Genomic DNA, 12,053 nt, shown 5'->3' on the forward strand with positions numbered 1-12,053 from the left:
TATTTTAGTTTTGGCATGTAACTTCATGTGTAAATCAGGAATGACTCCAACCATTAAAGATCAACACCACTGTGGTAGAGGTTTGGGTTGTGTAGTTACCTTGCCATGATTTAACTCCAAAGGTGGACAAGAAATCTAAAATAAGAAATTGATCATTCAAAATATGCTCCTCATTGACTTACATTGTACAGTGAAACAGCTCTCAAAGTCACTCTTTTAGCACACAAACGAACACAAACAAAGCTGATTCAGACAATATATAGAACATCACCAAACCCAGTACTGTTTGTTATTATTATCCAAATATCAACTTCCTGCTGATTTGACTATTTGAAGATCCGGATCCGCGGATACAGTCCGGGTTTTATTCTTAATAAAAATAGTAAAACATTTTTTATAAAACAACAAACAATACTGGGTTTGGTGATGTTCTATATTGTCTGAATCAGCTTTGTTTGTGTTTGTTTATGTGCTAAAAGAGTGACTTTGAAGGGCTGTTTCAGCGTACAATGTATCAATTTGAATTATCAATTTCTATTCAATGGAACAATTATTTTTGATGTCTTGTCCACCTTTGGAGTTACATCATGTTAAGGTAACTACAACCCTAACCTCTACCTCTTGCCCTTTAAGTAAGGAATTACTTCAACCTAATAGGACCAGGATAATTTTTCCTCACAATGTCTGTCTCACTTTCTGCTACAACATCTGGGAACATATGAGCCTCACACGTATTGTAATAACTTAATAATACACACACACTCACTCTCTCATCTTCTGTCTCATCCAGCCTAAAGCCCACCTGTTTGTGTCACTGTCTGTCCTGGCATGGAGACGTATCAGATGTGTCTTTCAGCAGAGAGAGAGAGAGAGAGAGAGAGAGAGAGAGAGAATGATGTCATTGTGAAAATTCAATTTTGTTTGGCTGCCAGAAATCGTTGAAAGAAAAACATAAACAGGGATAGTTCAACCCCAAAATGCGGGCAGCGGTTCCGGTAGGAGACACAAAGAGTCTCCTTTGTATCTCCTTCTGGAACCGCCGCCTACCGGTCCACTGGTCATCAAATTATTGGAATGAGACACAAACAAAAAAAATATCCATGAATTCAAGTCTCCATGGGGTGACTCATCGATAGAAAAAATGTTTTTTTTTTGGTGAACTATCCCTTTAAGTATGTCCAGCACACATGAACTGAAATAACCACCATCGACTGAAACGCTTCAAGTTGTGTGAAATATCACATGATGATCAAAATACAGGCAGTAGTTAATCAGATGTTTTGTTTTCTCTCAAACGGACACTTAGAATGGTGGTTCCCGAGTGGGCACGGTGGCACAGTCGGTAGTGCTGTCGCCTCACAGCTAGAAGGTCCTGGGTTCGATTCCCGCAGGGGACGCTGTGGGCGCTGGGGGTGTGTTCTCTCCTCCGCGTCATCAGTGCCCATACCCTAGGTGGGGTTGGCGAAAGGGCCTTTCTGTGTGGAGTTTGCATGTTCTCCCCGTGTCTCCTAGGGTAGGTACCCTCACAAAAACATGCAGTAATCCTGGTCACTATACTGCCTCCCCCTGGCCAGCCGGGGCGCCTGATGGAGGGGAAGGGAACTGGTTGGAATAATGTGTTCCTTCCACGCGCTACATCCAACCAGGGAAACTCTCCCCTGTCAGGTGAAAAGAAGGTCAGTTGGCTCTCATGCATTGAAGGAGGCATGAGCTCGGCCCTGGCCTCCCTAGGTTGGCAGAGGGAAGGTAGTGCCCAGGATTACATAGACAATTGGCACTGGGTGTAAAAAATAGGGTTACAAAATCGTGGGATAAAAAAAATAAAATTAAAAAAAAGAATGGTGGTTCCCCAAAGTGTGGTCCGGGGACCCCCAGGGGTCCTTGAAGGGTGTCCCAGAGGCTCCCCCAAATGGACCCTTAACTGTAACTCTGAGAGTGTACACATGGAACCAAATGGACCCTTACAGGTCTGTAACTCTGAGAGTGTACACATGGAACCAAATGGACCCTTACAGGTCTGCGACTCTTGAGAGTGTACACATGAAACCCTTACGAGTCCATTCGGTTCCATTTGTACACTCTCTGAGTTATGGGGGTCTGTAGCCGCCTCACTGGGGGTCCTTGGAATTAGTTGTTTGAAATGGTACAAATTGAACGGATGTGTGTTGAGAGAGAGAGAGAGAGAGAGAGAGAGAGAGAGAGAGAGAGAGAGAGAGAGAGAGAGAGAGAGAGAGAGAGAGAGAGAGAGAGAGAGAGAGAGAGAGAGAGAGAGAGAGAGAGAGAGAGAGAGAGAGAGAGAGAGACTGTTTGATGTGGAGTGTCTGTCACCAGAGAGACAAATAAAATAATTATTTGGACACATAATGACCTGCTGGTATTTGAAATAAAATGAGTTGTATTGAAATTTAAAAAAAGCATAAAACTTGCCTCTGACATATAGAGCATAAAAACATGGGAAAGTACCTCAAAGTTTTACTTGCATAAGTACAGTACTTGAATACATTTACAGTATGTAGGTGCTTCCCCCTCTGGAATGAGAGTGTTTGATGTACAGAGAACTGTCACCACACAGATACAGATAAAGGGATTATTTGGACACATACCTGCTGGACACACACACACACACACACACACACACACACACACATGCGTGTCAGACTATAAGACACACACCCCCCAGATGAGCAGAGTTCAGAAGGGGAAAGACAGCAAAGGTTATTGTAGTTTGGAATGTTAAGGTAGTTTTATTATTTTTACTCAGTTTTGACTTTGTTTATCAAGTTCAGTGAGTTTTAAACTTGTGTACTTTATTTTTTATTTAGTGTAAACACTGATTTTTTTGTCTAGTTTGTATTTGTAAGAACACAATACAGTTCAGTTAGAGTTTTTTTGTAAATCCTAGTTTTTTTTTTCAGTTAGCTAAAATGTCATTTTTTTCTCAATTCTAATTTGAGTTATTTTTTAATGAACTATAATAACCGACAGCAGTAAGTTATGAGCATACTGTGGCTCAGATACACCTCAAATCACTGATATATACAAACTGTTTGAGGTCTTTGCCTCAGGACTGAAAATAAATACATAAATCTGGGTTTTCGTGCGTTCGCTCGCTCACGTCCTTTCTTTTCAACCCAGCATCTGTTTTAAGATGTGTGAATGATGAGACTGTATTCTGCATGGATTGAAGCGTTTGGGAGTTTGAGATCTTCGATGGACACGGTACTGATGGTATGTTATCATTATATCTTTTTAATTTTACTTTATTTTTTAATTAAAAAAAAAAAAATCTGTTCAGAAACCAGCTATGTCTAAAATATTAACTTTTCAGGAAATGGAGAGAATAAAATACATGTTTTACCGCCTCAACACAATACTGCCTCATCAACTGTGGTGGAAAAAAAGTACTAAAATGTTTTACCTAAGTAAAAGTATCAATACTGCAATGTATAAATACTCTGTTACAAGTAAAAGTCCGGAATTTGAAATTTACTTGAGTAAAAGTACAAAATTATTGGTATCAAAATATACTTAAAAGTACTAATGCAGAATGTCCCATTTCACAGGTTTTCAAATGTGTGAAATGCATACCGGTAAAAAACTTTTGAAAATAGCAAATCTATAAGCTCACAATGCGACGCATTGTGAGCTTGTAGATCTGCTATTTTCAAATGGCCAAAATGCGTGTCTGATAAAATTAATATCAAATATCTAAATACTGAATCAAGCAACTTAAAAACTGTCTGGGGGCAGGGCTCGCATAAGCCTGAGTAGACCATAAAATGACATTTTTTTATAGGGGTGTCGTGGATGAACATGCTACTTACAGGGGTGCCCTGAGCAGTGGTGTAAAGTAACTAAGTACATTTACTCAAGTACTGTACTTAAGTACAATGTTTAGGTACTTTTACTTTATTGGAGTATCTTTCAATATTCAATACTTTTACTTCTACTCCACTACATCTCAGAGGCAAATATTATACTTTTACTCCACTACAATTATTTGAAAACTTTAGTTACTAGTTACGGCAGATATAAATTTAAATTATTACATTATGAAAATAGCAGAAAATTATGAAAATAGCAGAAAATAGCAGATCTACAAGCTCTACGAGCTTGTAGATCTGCTATTTTCAAACATTTTAGTACTTTTACTTTTGGTACTTAAAGTACATTTTGATACCATATTTTTACATTGCAGTATTGATACTTTTACTTAAGTAAAACATTTGAGTACTTTTTCCACCACTGGCCCTGAGACAAAACAGTTTTAGAACCTATTGCTCTATTGATTCCTCCCAGTAAATCCATAACCCTATAGGTGTTGTTTTGTGCCACTAGGTGTCACTGGTGTTCACGCTGCAGTGTGTCTCCCTGAGCAGAACGTCCAACACCTCAGGTGGGTTCTGTTGGTGTTAAAGGAGCATTTCACCCATTTTCAACCTCAATCTTCATAATATCGATGGGGATTCCAAGCTTATAGAAACTACAGCCTTTCTATTCCTGGAAGAAGCCATTTGAAGTCATTTGCATTAATAAAAAATAATAATTATAAAATAAGTTTGAAATCTTGTTTGAAATTACCAATCCTGCCTATCGATGATGTCACTGGTAGGCAGGTTTCTGAACTGTCCACCATTGCGACACAGACAGTGAGTAGATAGAGATGATGCTCATCTTATAATGAGTATTATAGTTATTATCACTTACTGTATAGTGAGGACCAGTTACTGTATATTATGAACACAAGGTTGAAAATGGGTGAAGTGGCCCTTTAACAGACTTATTAACGTATGGGAACATTCTTCCTCCCTAAAGCATTGGTTCTCAAAGTGGGGTCCGGGGACCCCCAGGGGTCATTGGGGGGGTTCCAGGGGGTCCCCAGATAAATGAACGATAGTTAGGAACCAAATGGACCTTTGTGTGGTTGTAACTCTGAGAGTGCGGGTCCATTTCGTTCCATTTGTACAGTTATGGTGGTCCGTGGTCTAATGCAGAGGTTCTCAAAGTGGGGTCCGGGGACCCCCCCATGGTCTTTGGCACAACATGTGCCGATCTACAACAAGCTTGTAGATCGGCTATTTTCGGCAAAGAGGTTTGGTGTTGGTCTATGAAATCTATGAAAATACATATTGTATGTAGTGGGTGTCCCTGCTTCATCTCTCTCTCTCTCTCTCTCAGCCAAGGGGTCCTTGGAATGAAAAACGTTGAAGACCCCTGATTTAGGATCTTGTTCTTGTCTCTCAGAAATTTAGGACATGCAGGGCTGATGCAACTTTGATGATGCAGAGGGCCACTATATTTCCCACACTCACTCCATAGGGACACATTGTATATACTGTCGTATATATTGTATTATATATAGGCTACCTCTTATCCCCGTATTTAAACTTTTTTTTCGTAAATTAATGCTGTACTTCGCCATTCTATGTCACACAAAAGTAGCAAAAATAGCCGATCTACAAGCTCAAAACACGTCACAGTGCGACGCGTTTTGAGCTTGTAGATCTGCTATTTTTACTATTTTTGAATTTGAATCCTGAAAAGTATCATTTTTATTAAATTTCAAATGCATTTAGTTATACTGATGTTAACTTTATGAACTTGAATACAAATACATTGGACATAAAAAAGACAATAGAATTTAATACTAGTCATGAAGCTACTAATATAGACTGAAGTAATTAAAGTGGGTCATGTTTGCATGTTTGGAATTGTAACAGCTGAAAACAATAATATATCAGTATTCTGATATTAACCTGCGGGCCACATTAAGTGAAGGTGGGGGCCGCATGGGGCCCCCGGGCCGCCAGTTGCCCATGTATGATTTAGGATGTTGTTCTTGTCTCTCAGAAGGTGATCATTTAGAATCTTGTCTGTCAGAAGGTCATCATTTAGGATCTTGTCTCTCAGAAGGTCATCATTTAGGGTCGGCGTTCGTAGAAGAGGCGTTCCACAGAGCTGTTGCGCTGACCAACGCTGCGTACGCGCAAACCACTGAAAGGTAAACACAGTGCTTATGATTACTTCTTTAAAGGAATATTTCACCTAATCAATTACTCACCTTATGAGGCCCTGAATTCATCTTTTAATTTTTGTCTCGTTTCTGAGCCAATAATCCAATATTTGACTAATTGAAGTTAATAGGAGACCAATCGTAACAAGAGCAAAACTATATTTAAAACATTATCTTTGAACCCGGATCATCAGTGATTAACACTGTGAGTGACTGTAATTGATAGAAAAATAATATTTAACCACTTAAAGGGATAGTTCACCCCCAAAATTACTTTTTTCCTATTGATTAGTCACCCCATGGAGTCTTGAATTCATCGATATTTGTTTGCATTCCTACGCCAATAATTTGATGACTGGCAGCAGTGACAAAAAACAAAAAATATCCATGATTTCAAGACCTTTAAGTCTCGATTTTCTTTTATTATCCTCAATTGTCTTTTAACCTTCAATGTATGACGATTGCTACCAATTAAATAAATCAAATTAATCAATCAAAAATAGAAAGGAATAGTAGCTTTATTATCCATGCATGTGAACATCATCCTTTGTCCTTACTGTGGAGGAATGCCAAACAAACCAGACAGAATATTGTTGATTAAATAATGACATATAGATGTAGCTGATAGAATATTGATAGTCTAGATGTAAACTGATAGAATATTGATAGATGTAGCTGATAGAATATTGATAGATGTAAACGGATAGAATATTGATAGATGTAAACTGATAGAATATTGATAGATGTAGCTGATAGAATATTGATAGTCTAGATGTAAACTGATAGAATATTGATAGATGTAGCTGATAGAATATTGATAGATGTAGCTGATAGAATATTGATAGATGTAGCTGATAGAATATTGATAGATGTAGCTGATAGAATATTGATAGATGTAGCTGATAGAATATTGATAGATGTAGCTGATAGAATATTGATAGATGTAGTTGATAGAATATTGATAGATGTAGCTGATAGAATATTGATAGATGTAGCTGATAGAATATTGATAGATGTAAACTGATAGAATATTGATAGATGCAAACTGATAGAATATTGATAGATGTAAACTGATAGAATATTGATAGATATACGTTGATTTAATATTGATAGATGTAAGTCGATTTAATATTCATAGATATAAGTTGATTTAATATTGATACATATAGTGGTGGTTGTAGGGTGAAGACGTCTCTTTCAGAGGGAGGGGCATTAAGACCCAGCGACCTCCTGGCCCAGTTCAAACAGACCGGACCCAAAACCAGGAGTCACATCCGGGCTGCAGAGCTTCTGTACAACACCGTGGAGCTGATCCGAGAGATGGTCTATACCAGCACCATGACCCAACCTGACCCTAGAGGTATGATTTATACCACCAACCTGACCCAACCTGACTCTAGAGGTATGATTTATACCACCATGACCCAACCTGACCCTAGAGGTATGATTTATACCAGAACCATGACCCAACCTGACCCTAGAGGTATTAATACCAGCACCATGACCCAACCTGACCCTAGACCATACATGGGTAACTGGCGGCCCGGGGGCCACATGGGCCCCCACTTTCACTTAATGTCAGTTAAAGGATCTACGCCATGAATTTAAAAAAAAGGAAATAATTGTCTCCGCCAGAGGTGGAGAGTATGTTTTCGTTCCCGTCCCGCTGTGTGTCCCCCCCCCTTAGCCAAGCTAACATTGGTCAAGCTTCACGTGACAATATGTTGTCACCAATGCTTTTGATTGGCTAGCGAGACGCATGACGAAATAAAATCCTATAAATAGGTGTGTCACTTCAAAAAGCCATTTATGTTTTTGAAGTGAGGTAACATTGGTGAAGTGACACGTGACAATATGTAATATAAATAGGTAAGACAGGATTAATCAGGTACAGTACTGGCGGAGACCTGTGCTCCGAGGAGCACATTTTCTAGTATTTAATATCATATTGTTTATGTCCCTCAAACGTTTTTCAAAAGATTTTAGCCTAAATCAAGCCTCAGATATACTAATTCCAACTAACTTCTCTCTGGCTTATAAAGCACTTTCACCTGCAATACCACATTGTCCTGATTTGCACGTGGCGCTATTGAGCCAGTTTGTATGCATGTTATCTCCTGGTTCTGAATGGGAAAAGTAAAAAAATAAAATAAATAAAAAATAAGTTGGAACTGAAAAACGGGAGGGATTGTACCGCTAGTGACGTCACTTTCGGGGCCAAATCAGTTTGGCCCAATTTACATAAAACCCCAGATATGCAGTGAAAGCCTGAGTGCTCAAACTGGGGTATTTTTGGGGATAGAAGAGAGGTAGGGGAGACCAAAAACACACAAAAAATAAGGAAAAGTTCTAATTCATGGTTTAATATCAGAATACTGATATATTATTGATTTCAGCTGTTTACAATTCAAACATGCTAACATGACCCGCTTTAATTACTTCAGTCTATATTAGTAGCTTAATGACTAGTATTACAATTGTTTCGTCTTTTTAATGTCCTATGTATTTGTATTTAAGTTCATAAAGTTAACATAAGTATAACTAAATGCATTTGAAATTAAAAATTCAAAAATAGCTCTACAAGCTCAAAAAAAGCTCACAATGCGTCGCATTGTGAGCTTGTAGATCTGCTAATTTCAAAAGATTGTTATACATTTTGAACTTGTGAAATGGGACATTCTGCATAATGAGTACTTTAGCTTTTGGTACTTTAAGTATATTTTGATGCCAATACTTTTGTACTTTTACTCAAGTACATTTTGACTTTTACTTGTAATAGAGTACAGTATTTCTACACTGCAGTATTGATACTTTTACTTAAGTAAAAAAGTTGGTTTATACCACCAACCTGAACCAGCCTGATCTGAGAGATACATTAAAGCTATAGCATAGTAACTATGCCCTGTGTGTGTGTGTGTGTGTGTGTGTGTGTGTGTGTGTGTGTGTGTGTGTGTGTGTGTGTGTGTGTGTGTGTGTGTGTGTGTGCGTGCGCGTGCGTGCGTGCGTGCGTGCGTGCGCGTGTGTGCGCGTGCGTGCGTAGATCTCCTAGGTAACGAGGACGTTGACATTCTGCTGCAGGTGACAGGATGCTCCAATGAGCTGCAGCTTCCTGGTTGTCATGACAACTGTCTGACTGACAGATACAGGTCTGAGACAGGAGAGTGTAACAACAGGTAAGTGTTTAGTCTAGTTTTTATCTGTTGACAAAATGGTCAATTATATTTAGGCATATTCTTTTTTTTATATATAAATATCTTTATTTGTATCACGTAGAGTTTTGACAAGTTGGCAGTTAGACATTTTTTTATTTTTCTCCCTTTCCCCCCCCCCCCCCCCCCCCCCCATATTGTTATTACTGTCATATTTTCCTTTCAAAAGACAATACAACAATTTAATAATAGTGCAATGGAATAAAGAAACGGTCCAGACGAACAAACATGCAAACATGATATCGATCAAACTAGGTATAAGCCATGGAATTATATTTATGCATAGTTTTTGTCATACTAGCTTAGTTTTTATTTCGTTTTTATTTCGTTTTCGTCAGTGAAAAAATGAAGTAGACGATGATTTTTCGTCTTTTAGTCGACACAATGAACACTGCTGTGATTCTGGATCCCAATCCTAGTGGGATGACTAAAGGTCTGATCTCCAAGTGGTGTAAAGTAACTAAGTACATTTACTCAAGTACTGTACTTGTCATATTGTAAGTTTCCTTGAACCCAGGTGCAAACACGGAGACAGACAGGATAGAGTTGCAGTTATAGAATATAGGTTTATTCAGATACTGTTTGAGGTGAGCTGAATGCAGCAATGGTGGATCCCAGCAATGATGACAGAGGCAGACGTCCAGGTACAGATACAGGAGTGGAGCCGAGTGTAGCAGTGGTGGATACAGGGTCTAAGCAGAGCAGAGGCAGACTTCCAGGGTTCAGTTGGTTATAGGTCAACAGAGACTGATGATCTGGCAGAGCATGAAGCGTCGAGCCTGGCTTTATAGACTTGCTGATTGGTCGTCTCCGCCTCCTGTCTTGCACCCCTGTCTCCACTCCTATAATCAGATGAGAACTAGAAAGAGGGGAAGAAAGGTAGAGTGGGTGTGGCAGTCGTGACAGTACCCCTCCCTCAACGGGCGCCACCTGGCGCACATCTGGGCCGGTCCGGATGGTCATCATGAAACTGGCGAATGAGGGAAGGATCCAAGATCAGTCTTCGAGGGACCCAAGAACGCTCTTCCGGACCATAACCCTCCCAATCCACTAGATATTGAAGCCCTCGACCACGGCGGCGCACGTCCAGCAGTCTTTGAACTGTGTAAGCCGGGTAGTTGTCAATCATCCTCGGTGGTGGTGGGGCAGGCATTGGAGGGACCAGTGGGCTGGTGGACACTGGTTTGATCTGGGAAACATGGAAAGTAGGATGTACACGGAGAGAAGCCGGGAGTTTCAGACGAACAGCACAAGGGTTAATGATGGACTCGACTTCAAAAGGACCCACAAAACGAGGAGCCATCTTTTTGTGGCTGACCTTGAGCGGAAGATCCTTGGCCAAAAGCCACACCATCTGACCAGGCACGTACTGAGGCGCTGGGGTTCGATGACGATCAGCCTGGTTCTTAATCCTCTCCCCAGCGTTGAGAAGAGCAGTGCGGGCACGCTTCCAGGTCTTACGGCAGCGTCGCATGAAGGCCTGGACAGACGGAACGGCTACTTCGATCTCTTGAGCTGGAAACATAGGAGGCTGATATCCAAGAGAACAGAGAAATGGAGACATACCAGTGGAGGCACTGGACAGAGAATTGTGTGCATATTCTACCCAAGGCAATTGAGAACTCCAGGTGGATGGATTTGCAGACGCCATACAGCGTAGAGCAGCCTCAACCTCCTGATTGGCTCTTTCAGTCTGACCATTTGTCTGAGGGTGGTAACCTGAGGAGAGGCTGGCAGTAGCACCCAGGGCTGTACAGAAGGCCTTCCAGACGCAAGAGGTGAACTGGGGACCTCTGTCAGAGACAATGTCAGAACATAAACCATGCAAACGGAACACATTGTCCACCAGGAGGTCTGCAGTCTCTCTAGCAGAAGGAAGTTTAGGCAGAGCAATGAGATGGACAGCCTTGGAAAAACGATCAATGATGGTCAATATAACTGTTTTACCTCCTGATGGTGGCAGGCCAGTGACAAAGTCCACAGCTATATGTGACCATGGACGACTCGGAATCGGCAGGGGTCGAAGAAGGCCAGAACTAGGTCTCGTAGAGGTCTTATTACGGGCACAAATAGAACAGGCAGAGATGAAGGACCGAGTGTCATCCACCATAGATGGCCACCAGAACCGCTGACGAAGGAAGGACAGCGTCCGATTGATGCCTGGATGACATGTCAAATGGGTTGAATGCCCCCATTCAAGGACCTGGGAGCGCACAGCATCAGGGACGAACAGGCTATTTTGAGGACCGTTACCAGGGTCAGGCTGTTGAGTTTGAGCTTGTAGGACCCTCGACTCGATCTCCCAGGTGACGGCGGCGAGTATACAGGTAGGTTGCAAAATGGGTTCAGGATCGGTACCGCTCTCCTCCACAGAGTATTGACGAGACAGAGCATCAGCTCTAGCATTCTGGGAACCTGGACGATAAGTGAGAGAAAAATTAAATCTGCCAAAAAACAAAGCCCACCTTGCTTGCCGTGAATTGAGTCGCTTTGCTGACTGAATGTATGACAAATTCTTATGATCAGTCCATACAACAAAGGGCTGGACAGCACCTTCCAGCCAATGGCGCCACTCCTCCAATGCCTCTTTAACTGCCAAAAGCTCCCTGTTGCCGACATCATAATTTCTTTCTGCAGAATCAAGCTTGCGTGAGAGAAAAGCACATGGATGCAATTTATTGTCAGTAGCGGAGCGTTGAGACAGAACCGCCCCCAACCCAGTGTCAGAGGCGTCCACTTCCACAATGAACTGTAGATCTCGATCTGGATGGATAAGGACAGGGGCAGAAACAAAACGGTCCTTAAGATCAACAAAAGCTGCTTCTGCTGCA

At 41.0% G+C, this 12,053-nt stretch overlaps 1 protein-coding gene across 1 annotated transcript in view; it reads left to right on the top strand.

Annotated features, from left to right (window-relative positions):
- Positions 1–3,210: 3,210 nt before the first annotated feature.
- The window catches only part of epx (eosinophil peroxidase), a gene marked incomplete at both ends in the record, with an annotated part of 64,130 nt that continues 55,287 nt past the window's right edge, over positions 3,211–12,053 (top strand). The window contains 5 exons of the mRNA XM_080437322.1: positions 3,211–3,228; positions 4,339–4,396; positions 5,911–6,001; positions 7,195–7,415; positions 9,063–9,186. Of these exons, the coding sequence (XP_080293448.1) occupies positions 3,211–3,228; positions 4,339–4,396; positions 5,911–6,001; positions 7,195–7,415; positions 9,063–9,186 (512 nt within the window). The remainder of the gene's footprint in view (positions 3,229–4,338; positions 4,397–5,910; positions 6,002–7,194; positions 7,416–9,062; positions 9,187–12,053) is intronic.

Source organism: Gymnoscopelus braueri (genome assembly GCF_963280865.1).
Source record: "Gymnoscopelus braueri genome assembly, chromosome: 9".
Taxonomy (NCBI): domain Eukaryota; kingdom Metazoa; phylum Chordata; class Actinopteri; order Myctophiformes; family Myctophidae; genus Gymnoscopelus; species Gymnoscopelus braueri.